Source organism: Eurosta solidaginis, chromosome 5, assembly GCF_040869045.1.
Source record: "Eurosta solidaginis isolate ZX-2024a chromosome 5, ASM4086904v1, whole genome shotgun sequence".
NCBI classification, from domain to species: domain Eukaryota; kingdom Metazoa; phylum Arthropoda; class Insecta; order Diptera; family Tephritidae; genus Eurosta; species Eurosta solidaginis.
Window position 1 is genome coordinate 66,443,282 of NC_090323.1, and position 17,835 is coordinate 66,461,116.

Genomic DNA, 17,835 nt, shown 5'->3' on the forward strand with positions numbered 1-17,835 from the left:
AAATTCTTATCTTTATTTATTTGTTCAAAATAGCAATATTTAAGAGAACTAGTGGAATTTTCGCTGACAAGAATGGCGAAAACAACAGAATTCCACGTCGCATCATAACAAGAGAATTATTCAACCTCGTTTGTCAGGTACTTAATTTGCACAGCTGAAAATCGTGGTGAAATTCGCATACGCCTGAAAGTCTAAAAGAATAGTGGTAAAAGCCGCGTACGCCTAAAAATATGCAAGGACGTTGGGCCTTCAACGAGGTGGAATTCTACAACGCCTGCAACACTCAGGAGGCTAGCCATGAAGGTATGGCTTAATCTTTAAATAGTTCTACTTGTGCGTTACGTAGCTCAAATTGTTTGATCAAACATTGCACTGTCACCGAGTTTTAAACTATACTTCAGGTTTCAAGTCTCTAGATATCCAGGAAGTTAGTTAAAAATCGATTGCAAGATTCACAATTTAAAATTAGTTGTCTCAATATCTCGATCCATGCGCCACCTAGCGGATTTTTTTTTTTTTTTTTTTTGATAAAATATTGCATTGTCAACGGGTTCTGACTTACGGCCCAAGTTTCATGTCTATAGTTCTTCGGGAAGTTACTCAAAAATCGATCGCAAGATTCCCCCCGTTTTTAAAGGATTTGTAGTTATCTTGACAAGCGCGCCCCCTAGGGGAACTTTGTTTCCTATAAGTTGTATTGTCACCAGGCCTCTAATTAAGTGCCAAGTTTCAAGTCTCTAGGTAACCGGGAAGTTAGTTAAAAATGGATTGAAAAATTCCCAAATTAAAATTTGTTTTCTTACTATCTCGATCCGCGTACCACCTAGCGAATTCTTTTTGGTCAAATATTGCATTGTAACCGGGTTCTGGCCCACGTCCCAAGTTTGAAGTCTCTAGCTAATCGGCAAGTTACTCAAAAATCGATCGGAAGATTCCCCTCGTTTTTGAGGGATTTGTAGTTATCTAAATTAGCACGCCACCTAGCAGAACTTTGTTTTCTATAAATTGTATTGTCACAGAGTCTCAAACTATGTGCTAAGTTACAAGTCTTTAGGTAACCAGGAAGTTAGTTAAAAATGGATTGAAAAATTCCCAAATCAAAACTTATATTCTTAGTATTTCGACCCATGCACGCCCTAGCGAAATTTTTTTGATCAAGTATTGCATTGTCACCGGGTTCTGACTCAAAGCCCAAGTATCAAGTCTCTAGCTCACCGGGAAGTTACTTAAAAATCGTTTGCAAGATTGCCTGCGTTTTTTTCAGGGATATTTGTTTATCTCGATTCGTCTGCCACGTTTCCACGAATTGTAGTGCCATCGACTCGCAAACTATGTGCTAAGTTCAAAGTCTCTGGATCACCGAGAAGTTAGTTAAAATTCGATCGCAAAATTTTCATTTTAAAATTAATTTTCTGTATATCTCGATGTCCGATAATGTCCCCCAGATATGAACTATGTTCTAAGTATCTAGTGTCTAGCACAACGAGAAGTTACCGAAAAAGACTTTTCCGTGGGTCAAAGATTCGTATGGAAATGAGGGGAAAACATGAAAGGGGCTTAATATAAAGGTTAATCATTAAAACTTTTGTATGCTAGGCTTTTATCTGATTAAGTGACAGTTACTTCGGATTAAGTGCCTTGCAAACTCACTACTTACACTGTGTGACAGTGTAAATATACTCTCGGCGAGACATATCGATTATACAAAAACTGAGTACTTAGAATTTCGAATACGCCATCAAAATATGGATATAGGGGCTTAAAGGTCGTTTTCCATAAGTTGGGGCTTATGGATATTGGATTTAGCATTTCACTCTTTGGATTTTTTTTGTTTGTTTAGAAATACTGAGTCACAGAAAACTTTTTTCCTAGATCATAAAAATCCTGCAGTATTGGAATCATGTACCTTAGTCCAATTAGAGAATCACACTTGGGTACAAGTTGAGAGCTAAACTTAAGAACAAGCTTTTTTCTCATTTTTAAAAACTCCGTTTTTATTAAGAACGCTGCGAATTCCTAGTTCCTTTCCATTCCTGGGAAACAACAATTGAGATTTAAGAAATATGCTAGTTATCACTTCGGCTCTAATGTGCTCAAGCCCAACTATTTATCGGGTTTAATGAAAAAAAAGCCAACGGTGTACAACTATTAGTTTTATGATTAGATATTACTAAGAAGAAGCACAAAATATACTGAAAGTTCAAGTCTTAGTTAAAATCCTTACTTTAAGTAATCGCTCCTTCCACCATTTTGTTAACTTATGAATATATCAGATTACATAAAACTAAATTCTTTGTTTCAGCGTGGTATGAAACTCGAAGGACCGACAAAAAAAAATTTATTTATTTTATGAGTGAATAAAACCAAAACTTGTGAACAGAGCTGCTCAACCCCTATACACTTACAGCACATTTGTTTTTGTTTTGCCCTGAAGAATAGGCACAGATACAAATTCACAATCTGAATATAAAAAAAATATTTCATATTACTCCCATATGCCCTCTCATATAGATTCGATTCATATGAAAGTGCCTCAATTTCATATGAAAGTGCGAAGAAAAAGCACTTCCATATGAAGCCAAGGCACTTCGATATGATATTCAAATTTACGTTAACAAATTGACAACAAAACATTTTTAAAAAATTTTGTAACACTGAGAAAAATTGTAATTCAAAATTTATTCATTAAGGGCACCATCAAATTTCTTTAAACATTTAAAATATGGTTTTTTTTTTCAATTTAAAAAAATTTCAGTTTACATATATTTTTGTATATATTTTGTTTTGCACTTCAATATCACAATTTTTGAACAGCCCGGTAACTTATAAAGATATCCGTAAAAACGAAATACAAAAAAAAAAAAAACTCATCAAAAATTGGATAACTCATTGCAACCTGATATAAACCGGACTTTTTTTGCGTTTCTTTTTTACGGATACTAGTTTCGCCCCTGGGCGAAAATTCGACCAATTCAATTTCGTTAAAACTTTGACATTATCAATATCGACGGTTCTGAAATCAAAGTTATACGGGAGGTGTCAGACTTCCGTTTCCAATTCCTCCACTGATATAATATAGATTTTGGGCATCTGCCTGCTAATTATCATTTGCCTGGTATAATTACTTTTAGAGTAATTTTGATATTCCATATGTTGATATATATGTATTTCAGTTGGCACGCCACCTTAATAACAAAACTACCCCACTGCACATGCACTGAAGAATTCTATTTCCTACAAATTGGTGCAAATTTCATTCAAATCGGTAAGACGGTGGTTCAAAAAAGGAGTTGAAAAATTTGCGTGTAGCGTTTTTAATTTATTCATTCTTAAAATAAATCTATTTAATTGCAGGCTTTTCCAAATTTAATGCAGGCTTTTCATTTACAGTTAAAGTTTTGTTTTCAATTCAAGTACCTACTTTGTGTTTTCCTTTGGAATTTAATGAGCTTTTGAAATCGTTCGTTGCAACACAAATATGTGTTACCTTTTGTTGTGTTGATTTTCCGACAGAGTGGATAATTGATGTATATTTGAACGATTTTCCGTCATCCTTTGTCAATTTGACAAGGGATGACAGAAAATCGTTCCAATATGAATCACAAGTATATGGGATGATTAGACTTGGCAAATGTGGAATATCTTAGCCGATTTTCATTTCATTTGTTACAGCTGTAGGGTTTTTAAACTCTGCTTTCACTATGACGTCGTAGCAAATACTATTCTGTATACACAAAAAAGGCAAAAATTCGTTATTGAAAAAAAAAAATTGCCAAAAATTAAAATTTTCGATGTATTTTGTACAATTTCTGACATTTTAAAAAATAAATTAATAATTCATATACTGTCATCTTTCCGGTGACATATAAGCTTTCTTCATTTACTAAACAGAAATAAAGTTATAGGTCAATATATACCTCAATCTAGGAAAAAGGGCCTCTAACTCCAATTCCAAGGGTCTATTGGAAAGTCATTTTGTGCAGTTTTTGTATACTCGGCGAGACCTACAATTTTATGTATGTCTCGAAAAAATTGCACTAAATTTTTAAATTTTGTTATACACTGTTATATATAACAATCATATTTCCACATTACAAATTATTATTTTATGTGAAAGGTATAAAATATACTTTAATGCTGTAATAACTTGCGTGTTACTATCTACAGAGTTTAATTAACTATTTATGAATACATATATAGAAAATTACCTAATGAAATTTCTGAGTCTTTTTGTAGCGATGGCCGGTATGCGGCAGCTGCGTCAGGAATGTGTGTAAGTAGGGCATTGAAAAAGTTGTACAACTGCAATGAAAATTAAGAAGATATTTTAATTCTATTAGGCAGATGTATCAATCTTAAAATAGAAATGGTAAATTAAAAAAAAATAATTAAAAAATTTTAACTTTTACATACTTTTGGGCAAACGCATGCTCCCCCTAAAAACTGTCGCTTTAACGTTGCCTTCCACCAAGGTAAAAAGACTCTTATAAAACTTTCTCGTCTACACAGATAACTACTTCTATGAAAGGTACTTTTGATTCCGAAAAACCCTCATAAGGTGAAAACCTGTATTTAGATTTATTCAACTTTATATGGATAGAGCGGCGGCTGTGGTTTGATGGTAACGTGTTCCACCTCCCGTGCAAAGCAACATGAAAAATTTATATCCAAGTTTTTTTAAGTGAGGCCGCCCAACGGTTGTGGCCATGAAAAGCTTCTCAGTGAAAATTCATAACTTATATCATCGGCCGAAACACCCGCGCCGTAAGTTCTGCTTACTCAAAACTGGAGAAAGAAGCGGAAAAGGTGAGTTTGATGGTAAATGAGGACAAAACAAACTATATGATGATATTAAGCAAAGTGTTATATCATTTTCTTCGAAAGATTTATGGAATTTTACGCGTTGGCGACGGTAAGTACCGAAGAAGATTTAATGTTGAATTTTATGAGCTTTCAAAGGCATCAACAAAGAAAGTATTTTTATCGGGACCCGCCTATGGAAGCAGAGAAAGAGAGCGGCCCCACTCGGCTGGAAGGACCATGGTTTGTCCAATTGGCGCTAGTAAACCCAGCGAAAAAGCGACTGGCGCGCCTGATTAAGTTCGTTAGAAACAAAATTCAACTGACTTGACGGGGTGGCAAAAAACACGTACGTCCAGTACTGCTACTTTGTAATAAAAACTAAAAAAAGAAGCACGACGCAAATTGGAAGAAAAACTGAGGGCTTCATTTTGTATTGCGAACAATAATTGAGCCGAACGATTCGCCTCCAAACGATTTCGTCTAGCAATGGTATTCTCTATCATTTTCGTTTGGCCTTACGTTTCCTACCTTTTTTCAAACAGGAATGCGAAAGCAATTGTCAAATGATATGTTGCCATCGTTTAACATAGTACAAATCTCTGAGGCAAAACGAACGTTCGATTCGTAATAGAGAATGAAGCTCTTAGCCTTAATATACATTTTTTTTCCGATTGCAAATAGCATCATTAAATTAGGTAAATATAGATGTAGAAGCTCAAAGTGTTTGCCAAACTACTGTATTTTGATGTGACTCCTCCCTCTTCTTTAACCTAGGTCCGTTGGCTTTGCAGGCGAGCACCCTCATGCATACCATACTACCTGTAAGGTAAGGTTAGACTGAACCAGCTGGCGGTAGGGACCTCCCTCAGACAAAGTATTACCAGAAGTACGCTCGACGAAAAAAACTGAAAAACTCCATTAATACCAGGACGTAGCTTATAAAAAAACTCTGTCTTCTTGAGTATGTGCAAATTCTACCTTTTTAGCGCTACCAATAAAAATAGCTGGAGGCCATTGATCGCTCATCCTTTCAAGCATAGATCAGTGCTAACCTCTCCTTAAAAAAGCATTTAAGAAAGTCTGCTCTCTCAATATTACCCACAGTCAAAGCAGAGCCGCTATGGTACAGCAAAAACTTGGTATGTTTGAGAAACAAATGAGGGATATCTTTAAGTTATTGAAGTCGTGGTATGGAAATAGTGCAAAACAATACATAACTATAATAAATGAAAGATATGATAACAATATAAGTATATGAAAAGCAACAAATAAAAAAAAAATTTATATAAAGATATATATTTACAAATCCTCTTTCTTATTATTTTTTCAGTTTACTCTAACTGTGCACTATTTTGCACCAAAATACTCATAATACCTGTCGTGTGCATTTTATAAACACAAGAAATTTCATTAAAATTTTTTTATGCAATTTCTTCTTTTCAACTTAAATACTTTATACCATCCCGAAACAGAATTACACAATAAACATTGCACACAAATTCATATACATATATGTCTATTTGTGGGAATATGGGGTTCTTATGATCGACTATAAAACTTTATGAGCCATTTGCTGCATATCCTTGCAACTGTAAATTTTCCTAAGGTCACACAATTTAGTGTCTTCAATGCTATTGAGACCAATTTGTTATAACGGGGTACTCGCAAAGTTTTCATGTCACATAATAAATATTATTAACTATACAGCAAAACATATACATATCTATGAACCTATCTTTACTATTTGAACAAACATTTTTTTCATCTCCGAAAACAATTATCTGTGAACCTCAAGTTTTTCTGGTGGTCAGTAAATAAATTACTAGTTAGTGATTTCACCATTTTTATGATAGCAATTTTCTTTATTAAATCATACACGAAAACAAAAATGGAGACGAACATGCACACACTCATATAAATATATTATATACATACATGCATACATACGCGAGTATTCGTGTTAACACGTAATTGAATATCTGAGATATGAAATTAAATTTGGAAACAACGATTGGTGCAAAAACGCCAACGAACTAACAACAAATTTTGCTGTGACTTGCCCACGGACACTGGGAATCGGAAAGTGTTGGGGTGAGCGTAGCGCATTTCGCTAAATTCAACCATGCTTAAAAAATAAAATTAAAAACCATGCAGTTTGAACAATAAAATAAAAAGACAAGTAAGGAAGTTTAGTTTAGGATGAAACCGCATGTTGTACCCAGTTGTGATATGTTGCTGTTCCTACAAATCGACGTGCCATACGACAAGTAGCCCTGCAATTTTAGTGTCTGATGAAAACAAATGTTCAAACTGTATTGTTTTTAAAGGTGTTTTATCACATCTTAAATTTTTCCTAATATTATTAACAGATTTCGGATAGTCTGCAGATAATAAATATGTAAGTTAAATGAAACTTTGTGTTCCTATTTGAAACTAATGGTTTCGCATTTTAATTGTATTCTTTACATTGATATTAGAGAAAACTGTAAAGTTTCAAAACGGCGATGGTTACTAGGACACGTTCCTGAATTTCACTTCTTCATCAGCTAGCTTCTAGGGAGCTGAGCTCGCTCGCTTTGCATTCTTCTTTACATTTTATTTGAAAAATATGTTCCCAAACGTAAATGTTCCTATGATGAACCAACTAAAGAGCTCAAATCCTTAAAAAATGGGGATTAAACCGACATTACTTAAATAAAGTATTCCATTTTGCGTCAATACTTCGAATTTAATAAACAGTGTTATAATGCTTATAACTGGAAGGCGTGAAAGAATATAATCCCCAACCCAAAGTTTTTTACGGTTTCATAATCTCTAAACGTAAACAGAAAGGATTTTCTTCAGCCATGAAGTATCAAGAATATACTCTAGCGATAAACTTAGTATTTCAAATTTCTTTGCAAATTTGTTCAGCCGCGTTATCAATTCAAAAGCAGTTTTCACTTTTTGCCTTAAGGGATTTTCAGTGGGATCCCTTGTATAATCTACCCCCTTATATCAAACGGCTAAAACTTATCAATCTTCCTACTAGTGTTGGGAACTATTGAATGAATTCAACTATCGATAGTTAGTTACTGAAAGATTTTAAATATAGAATAACTTTTTCCATTAGATCATTCATTCATTTGATCTGCTCTTTAGTTAGCCCGTGGCCAGTAACGATGTTTTTCGTAGTACATTTACTATACAAAAGAACAATTTCTGAAATGTTTTGCTTACCCCCCGAGGTAGCTAAAGAACAAACCTATATATTAAACAAGTAAGGAAGGCTAAGTTCGGGTGTAACCGAACATTACATACTCAGCTGAGAGCTTTGGAGACAAAATAAGTGAAAATCACCATTTAGCAAAATTAATCTAGGGTAACCCTGGAATGTGTTTGTCGGACATGTATATCAAATGAAAGGTGTTAATGATTATTTAAAACGTAGTGGGCCTTAGTTCTATAGGTGGACGCCTTTTCGAGATATCGCAATAAGGGTGGACCAGGGGTGACTCTAGAATGAGTTTGTACGATATGGGTATCAAATTAAAAGTATTAATGAGGGATTTGAAAGGGAGTAGCCCTTAGTTGTATATGTGTAAAGGAGCCTTAATTTTATTATATTACCTTTCCATTAATATTATATTACATACAACAACAAACGAATCTCATTGTACTATGTACTAGACTAAGCAATCGATAAATAAAGACACTTCACTATTACATTTTGAGCAACCTAAGGAAAAGTCGTTTTCAAACCTTTTTTCTGTAAGATAACCAATAGTAAGGATCTGGAATATTGGTGATACACCAGGAACATAAATTTGTACAAATTCAAGTAAGTACATTGAATGCAAGGACACCACAAACTGGCGACGAGTCCAAACACACAGTCATTCAAAATGGAAGACTTATTTAAAGCAATGAATATGGTACCTCAATTTGAGCCCAGCATGGAGACATGGGCAATATGGCGTGAAAAATTAGACATTCACTTGGCCGAAGTAAAATGTGAGGAAGAGGAAGAAAAGAAAAACGTGTTGCTCAAAATGGTGGGTACGGCCGCATACAGTACACTACACAGTTTATGTAGTCCGAAATCTCCTCGACAAAAAACCTTCAAAGAATTGTGCCTAATTTTAGAGACACATTATACGCCTCCAGTAATTGTGTTCCAAGAACGAAAGAAGTTTCACTCATCCAAACAATTAGATAGCGAAACAGCTGCAGAGTGGTACACTCGCGTAAAAAAGCTTGCGTTAACCTACAAATTTGCAGAAAATTTAAATGCGTTTATTTTAAATCAGTTTATCGTTGGGGCAAAGACCAAAATATACGAAAAGTTATGTGAAGAAACTGAGAAGATAACGTGTGAAGAAGCTTTAAGGAAAGCAATGGTTCTTGAGTGCAAAATGGCGACTAAGGTTGAAAATAAAAGTGAGGTTAGCGTGAACTTCATGAAAAAGAAGAAAAATTACAACAGAGACACGAGTCAATCCAACAAAAACGACCGAAAAACATGTAGTCATTGCGGTTGGCGTAATCATGAGTCCGCAAAATGCAAATTTAAGAAAAGCAAATGCAATTCATGCGGTAAAATTGGACATCTTGCTTCTGTATGCCGGATGAAAGTGCAATTAAATTATGTATCAAATAGTAGTAAGGTTGAAGATGACTGCAAAGATGATATTTTTGTGTGGTTAGAGAAATGTCAGAAAGCCTATGAAGAGATAAAAAATGATATATGTTCGGATCAAGTTCTTGTTCATTTTAATCAAAACTTACCAATAGTTTTAACTACTGATGCATGTAATAACGCAGTAGCGGGAGTTTTGTCGCATAAGTTTCCTGATAATTCTTTGAGACCCATAGCTTTTGTTTCTAGAGCTCTAAGTAAAAGTGAAAAGAATTATAGCACTTTAGAGAAAGAAGCACTAGCAATTATATTTTCAGTAAACAAACTCAAACAATACCTATTAGGCAACAAATTCAAGTTGTTAACAGATCACAAACCACTGGTGTCAGTTTTCAGTGAAATTAAGGGTTTACCTGTTATGGCATCGGCTCGGGTTCAAAGGTGGGCACTAATTCTATCTGGCTTCAATTATACTGTAGAGTATGTCAAGGGCAGTCTTAATGATGCGGACAACTTATCAAGAATTCCACAATCTGTTATTGGTAAAGATTTACCAGAATGCAATTATATAAATTTTGTTGAGTCTGATAATCACATTTCTTTAAGTTTTAATGATATCGCAAGAGAAACCAAACGGGATCCTTTATTTTCAAGACTGCTTGAAGCAATTCAAGGTGGTACACTACAAAATGTAAAAAATGAAAGTTTTAAAGCATATCGCGACAAGGCAGACCAGTTGAGCGTTGAATATGGATGTTTCATGTGGGGTTATAGAACGGTCATTCCAGAGAAATTAAGACAATCGGTCTTAGAATCGCTACATCTTTCTCATCTGGGTATAGTTAAAACAAAAGGTCTCGCGCGATCCTATGTATGGCGGCCAGGGTTAGATAATGATATCGAGATGTTAATAAAAAGTTGTAAACCATGTCAAGTTCTACAGTCTAGTCCAGAAAAGAGTAAGTTAATTTCATGGAAACCAACAGATTCTGTTTGGAGTAGAATTCACCTAGACTTTGCAGGACCTATTAAAAACTTTCATTTTCTTATTGTCATTGACTCTTATTCCAAATGGGTGGAGATATTTAAGACCAAAGACTTAACATCCAAGTTAGTTATAAGTGAACTAAGAGAAACTTTCAGTCGTTTTGGACTGGTGGATGTGTTGGTCAGTGACAATGACTCACAATTCACTTCAGCCGATTTCAAGGAATTTGTACGTTGCAATGGAATAAAACAAACATTAACACCACCTGGCCACCCAGCATCAAACTGTCAAGCTGAAAACTTTGTAAAAACCTTTAAAAAGTCATTTCATGCTTGTCTGAAAGCAAATAATAATGCTAACATTGACATTATAATTAATCGATTCTTGGCAGACTATCGCAACTCAGTACATTGTACCACAGGCGAGTTTCCAGCTAAAATTTTTTTTGGTAGGCAACTCAAGACACGTTTCTCTACTCTCAAGCCTCCTTTGATAAAGCAAAAAATTATTGAAAAACAAGAGAATAGTGAACGCAACTACCGTGGAAAACGTGAATTAGAACTGAGTCAGGGTCAAAAAGTTTGGGTCCGTGATTACAGTAATCCTAACAAAGCTAGTTGGTCACCTGGTACAATTCAAAAAGCACTAGGTCCTAGGTCGTACAGCTGTGTATTGTTAAATAATTAGACTATTAAAAGACATTTAAACCAAATTCGTTGTCGAAATTCTGATGACGGGTCGGAATCAATAACCACTAAAGATACAAATATTGGTGCTGGTGATCCCGAATCGCCAAGTGTAAACGATAAACCGGATAACGACAACAATGATAAGGACAATAGTGAAGAGAATACACTTCAGTCAGCCGATATAGTAACTCCTAGACGTGAATTAAGACCTCGTCAGGAGAGTAAAGTCATTAAAAATTAATTAAAACATTTCATCACTTATAGTATAACTAAAATTTCAAATAATATCACTTGTTTTTTTTTATGAATATAATACTTTTATTTAAACGTTCACAAGATAATTAATTAGCATTGTAAGAAAAGAAACATAAGAAGAAAAATTTCATATGAAGCATGAATTACAAACAATACCAATTTTAAGTACTAATCAATGTTCTTGAATTTTCATCAAAATAATTAATTGGCATTATATAAAAGAATATATTATAAACTTAAGAAAGTTTCCAATTGTAAGGGGGGCGTGTAAAGGAGCCTTAATTTTATTATATTACCTTTCCATTAATATTATATTACATACAACAACAAACGAATCTCATTGTACTATGTACTAGACTAAGCAATCGATAAATAAAGACACTTCACTATTACATTTTGAGCAACCTAAGGAAAAGTCGTTTTCAAACCTTTTTTCTGTAAGATAACCAATATTAAGGATCTGGGCACTATTATACCCAGAGATATTCACTGGAATATTGGTGATACACCAGGAACATAAATTTATACAAATTCAAGTAAGTACATTGAATGCAAGAACACCACAATATGTGAAGGCGTTTTCGAGATATCGACCAAAATTTGGACCAGGGTGACCCAGAATATCTTCTGTCGGGTACCGCTAATTTATTTATATATGTCATACCACCAACAGTATTCCCGCCAAGATTACAAGGGATTTTGATTTCGCCCTGCAGAACTTTTTCATTTTCTTCTACTTAATATGGTAGGTGTCACACCCATTTTACAAAGTTTTTCCTAGAGTTATATTTTGCGTCAATAAACCAATCCAATTACCATGTTTCATCTTTTTTTTCATATTTGGTACAGAATTATGGCATTTTTTTCATTTTTCGTAATTTTCGATACCGTAAAAGTGGGCGTGGTCATAGTCGGATTTCGGCCATATTTTATACCAAGATAAAGTGACTTCAGATAAGTACGTGAACTAAGTTTAGTTAAGATATATCGTTTTTTGCTCAAGTTATCGTGTTAACGGCCGAGCGGAAGGACAGACGGTCGACTGTGTATAAAAACTGGGCGTGGCTTTAACCGATTTCGTCCATTTTCACAGAAAACAGTTATCGTCATAGAGTCTATGTACCTACCAAATTTCACAAGGATTCGTAAATTTTTGTTCGACTTATGGCACTAAAAGTATTCTAGACGAATTAAATGAAAAAGGGCGGAGACACGCCCATTTTGGAATTTTGTTTTATTTTTGTATTTTGTTGCACCGCATCATTACTGGAGCTGAATGTTATTTATATACTGTAAAGATTTAAAATTTTTTGTTAAAATTTGGCTTTAAATTTTTTTTTTTTTTAAGTGGGCGTGTTCGTCATCCGATTTTGCTAATTTTTATTTACCATACATATAGTAATAGGAGTAACGTGCATGCCAAACTTCATTATTATGTCTTCAACGACTGCGAAATTACAGCTTGCAAAACTTCTAAATTACCTTCTTTTAAAAGTGGGCGGTACCACGCCCATTGTCTAAAAGTTTACTAATTTTCTATTTTGCGTCACAAGGTCAACGCACCTACCCAGTTTTATCGCTTTGTCCGTCTTTGGTAATGAATTATGGCACTTTTTTGGTTTTTCGAAATTTTCGATATCGAAAAAGTGGGCGTGGTTGTAGTCCGATTTGGTTCATTTTAAATAGCGATCTGAGATGAGCGCCCAGGAACCTTCACACCAAATATCATCAAGATACCTCAAAAGTTACTCAAGTTATCGTGACATGGCTAAATGAATTTCTTTTTTCACCCAGATCATTTTTATATATAGAAGTCAATATCTATCTCGATTAGTTTATTCCGTTACCGATTACCGTTATGCGAACAAACTTAGTATACTCTGTGAGCTCTGCTCAGCTGAGTATAAAAATGTTGAATGTGACTAAAATGGGGTAAATTTAGCTTCAAGTAAATAATGCAAATATTTAATTTAAATGTTACATATTATGCAAAGGGTATTCATGATATGCAAAAGGTTTTGGTTCGCAACCCACTGAGTTTTTTGGTCTTACCAATTCATATGGGAAATATGTCAGTACTCCCCCAAACCTTTTGCCGCTACAACAAAAACAGGACAAAAGATTAGTGAAAATGAATTTTTATCTGTATTGCTCAACAACATAATTTTTTTTGAACAGTCCTTCTCAAAGATCCACTATTGGGAAGTCTTCCACAGGTACTGTTATGGAAATAATTCCTGTACTTACTGCAGTAGTTGACGAAAGAGAAGTTGAGCTACCTCCCTCTTCAAAAATCTGCAAGTTATATTTCTTTGTTGTGAGAAAGATGGATTCTTACGGCGTAGCTGGTCATTTAAGTTTGATGTGTTTCCAGAAAATTTTATTTTATTTTACATATATGGCATTTAACTTTATTGCCATTTTTGGTGAAAAACTTCCACATGGAAGATCTCTTCAATTCAGGCCGCATTATAAATATCTCTACACAATTTAAATAGTAAAAAAAATTACTTCCTCAGATTAAAATTTGAAACAATTACCACACTTAAAATGTTTGTCGTTTAAGTTCAAGTATGCTAAGCGTTAAAATTTATTTTAATACCTTTTTAATTGAGATCACTGATATATGCATAGTAAAAATTTAAATAGAACGAACGTGTCGCAAAATGTTAATGAACAAATCATTCACACCAAAAACTAGTAATTCGAAAAATTAGTAACGAACGAATTTCAAATGACTATCGAATGAATGAAAATGAGTGAACTATCGAATAACTCTATAGTTTTCATTCGATAGTTCCCAACGCTACATCCTGCCCGTGCAAGTTGTAGAGAAATGCTCGGAGTAATTTTTATGATCAAATTAGTGAACGGCTTGGTTTCTTTCATCAAGCGAAGTTCAATTCAAAGTTATTTCTCAGCCAACTAGACAGTTTAAGCCCCTTATACCGAAACAATGTAGAACCAATTTTCAATTAAATGATCTCTTCCTCAGTCTGTGTCCCGATTACACTTCTCCCTAAAGCACAATTGATAATTCAGAATCACTTTTTAGCATTAAACAATCTATTCTTTCCAATCTTAATTACTTATTTACTTACTTAATTGGCGCTTAACCGTCTAAACGGTTATGGCCGTCCAAAAAGGCGCGCCAGTCGCTCCTTCGCTCCGCCAACCGGCGCCAATTGGTCACACCAAGGGAGTTTAAATCGATTTCCACCTGTTCCTTCCAACGGAGTGGGGGCCGCCCTCTACCTCTGCTTCCATAGGCGGTTTCCGATAGAAACACTTTTTTCATTCACCATCATACCCATCTTTACCGATTCTTTTTCCAGTTTGGAGTACGCAGAACTAACATCGCGGGTGTTTAGGCCGATGGTATCAATGTCATCAGCATATGCCAGTAATTGCACGCTTTTATAGTATATTGTTCCAGTGCGGTTAAGTGCTGCAGCTAGTATAATTTTCTCCAGCATCAAATTAAAGAAATCGCATGATAGGGGGTCACCCTGTCTGAAACCTCGTTTAGTTTCGAATGGCTCGGAGAGGTCCTTCCCGACTGAGCTGATGGTGTTAATCAACGTCATTTTGCACAGCCGTATAAGTTTTGCGGGTAAACGAAATTCAGACATAGCGGCATAAAGGCAGCTCCTTTTCATGCCGTCGAAGGCGGCTTTAAAGTCGACGAAGAGGTGATGTGTGTCGATTCTCTTTTCACGGGTTTTTTCCAAGATTTGGCGCATTGTGAAAATCTGGTCGATGGTAGATTTACCAGGTCTGAAGCCGCACTGATAAGGTTCAATCAGCCGGTTCACGGTGGGCTTCAATCTATCGCACAATTCACTTGAAAGGACCTTATATGCGATATTAAGAAGGCTGATTCCACGATAGGTGGTGCATTTTGCAGTATCCCCCTTCTTGTGGACTGGGCAAAGAACACTTAGATTCCAACCGTCGGGCATGCTTTCGTCCGCCCATATTTTGCTAAGAAGCTGCTGAATGCGCCTTACCAACTCCTCGCCGCCGTACTTGAATAGCTCCGCAGGCAATCCATCAGCGCCACGGCCACTCTTAATTACTAGCAATTCATTTATCCGACTAACCTTATTATTATTCTTTTCTAACTATTGGTATCTCAGTAGTACTTAACCTACATTACTAGTGTTTTACTTAGCTAATGAGTTTAACAATTCGCTGTAGCTAAGCGATTTTAGATTTTGAAGCTTAACAAATCCCTGCCTCTTAACGGCTTAGCAAACAAGAAATACGAATCCGTGCGTCATGCGGATGCGCCCCTCGTGTCGGTTGGGCGGGCTATGGAGGGTAAAACCGTTGGGAATTATTATTAATTAAAAAAAAATTTTTTTAAATTTAAGGGCGATAACCTCCGAAGAGATTTTAAGCCGAGCTTCTCTTCCAATTTGCGTCGTGCTCCTTTTTTTTAATTTTTCCTACAAATTGGCGGGATGGGACCTACATGTTTTTTACCGACTCCGAACGGCATCTGCAAGGAAGATGAGTTTTCATTGGGAGCTTTTCATGGCAGAAATTTACTCGGGGTGCATGCCAAACACTGCGGAGGGCCGACACCGCTTAGAAAAAATTTTCACCCGTTTCCTCTGCGAGTACCCAACCCTAGCGAACATGAAGTTCCGAACTCTCGGCAGTTTTGTGCTGCTATAGGGCGGTGCCAAAATACTCCATAAAAGACATCACAAGGTTTATTGATGTAACCACACTGCCCTGTGGCCATCATAGGGATCCAGAGAGTACCGCGAACACGAGGTATGTCATCGTGAAAGGTAAAAGAAAAAGAGAAGCCTTGTTACACCTATATCTTTCTTTCTGTTAATATAGTTAGGTGATCAAGGATATGATACCCTTTGTGCTAACCACAACTAAGTATAAAACAAGAGTGATATACTGCATTATATAAGGAAGGACACTATCACACGCTAAGTTCCACAACTAAATATCCTAACGATGCATCGACAACCACTTTTATTTAAGCACTAGATGGCGCGGTGCGCCAACTACCGCTAGGGGTAGATAGCATGTCAGTAAAGGAACTGTCATGTGTTGCTGTGTGGTACGTCAATAGAGGAGTGCTTCATTTTATTAACAGAATTTCAAAATTCCACTATTCAGTGTTCAGTAGTTGGCTGAAGAACAGTACTTTGTTTGTATAGAAATTCTCCACTGCAACAAAAGTATCACATCCTTCCTATTTATATTGCATATTTACATAAAAAATTTGTATCCATTTTGTTATTGTGGCATGTCAGACGATTGTACAAAAAGGTCAAACCCGATATCGTTACCTTCTGATCAAAGGCATTGCATGCTATCTTAGAAAAATTGAGGCAAAGTCAGTAAAATATATTTGAGTAAAATTTCCGAGAGGATTTTTAAGAAGCTAACAACTTTTTATTTTTTTAAAGAAAAGAAAGAAAAGGAGAGGAGAGGACAGAAAATGAAAAGGATTGTTAGAAGTGTGTTAATGATGAAATATAGGCGATTTGGTATGGAAGTGTTATACATTTTCTATCGATAACAACGGTTATCGAAATGTTTCGACGAATTATCGATTTTTATCGAAGAGATAGTGATTATTCATCAAAAGGTTATCGCTTTGTTATCGAAAAGTTACCGCTTGGCTTTGGAAAACTTTCGATTTGTTATCAAAAATGTATCCATTTGTTATCGTAAAAGCTATCGAATTACAATCGAAAAGTGGTCGATTTTGTTATTGGCGTGCTACCTGTATATCCTACCGAAAAAATATAGATTTGTTATCGAAAAAAATTGCCAACTTTTTATCGATTTGCTATGGAAAGACTGTCGGTTCGTTATCGAAGTGTTATCCATTTGTCATCGGAGTGTTACCAATTTGTTATCATATATTCATAAATGTGTCATCGATATAGTATCGATTTGCTATTGGTTTTTTATCAAACTGTCACCAATTTTTTATTTTTCGATTTGCTATCAAAAATGTATATATTTGTTATCGATTGGTTATACCGCGATTATCCGACCCATACTGCTGTATGGGATAGTCGTATGGTATCCAGCTTTGAGCAAGGCGTCAAACCTAAACTTGTTGAGTAAGGCCCACAGATCCAGCATGATAAGCATAAGCGAGGCTCTAAGAACAACGCCTAGCTAGGCGCTTCAGGTCATTCTTGACGTCCTTCCATTGGATCTAGCTGGTCACCAAGCAGCGGCAACGTCAGCCCTGCATCTAAGGGAGTTGTCGTGTTGGAATAACAAGACCAGAGGACACTTAAGTATACTAAACAAATACAATTTTCTTCCTCCTAGCACGGATCGCTGTGCGACCACAACAGTTGCGGAAACCAACTTTCAAGATAAACATACCCAGAAGGGATGCCTGGACGGAGTCGGATAAGTGCCTTGCTATGGGTAGCAGCATTTCCATATACACGGAAGGCTCCAAGCTAAACGGCAGAGTTGGAGGT

General features: G+C 35.6%; 1 protein-coding gene across 11 annotated transcripts in view; it reads right to left on the minus strand.

Moving 5' to 3' along the window:
- Positions 1-17,835, minus strand: part of rdgC (retinal degeneration C) — a 524,170-nt gene that overhangs the window by 65,245 nt on the left and 441,090 nt on the right. For 10 of the 11 annotated variants that reach the window (XM_067787748.1, XM_067787743.1, XM_067787747.1 and 7 more), the window contains one exon: positions 4,209-4,302. In XM_067787748.1, coding sequence (XP_067643849.1) covers positions 4,209-4,302 — 94 coding nt within the window. Of the gene's footprint in view, positions 1-4,208; positions 4,303-6,738; positions 6,853-17,835 lie in introns of those variants that run through there. The other variant, XM_067787753.1, reaches the window with a different exon arrangement.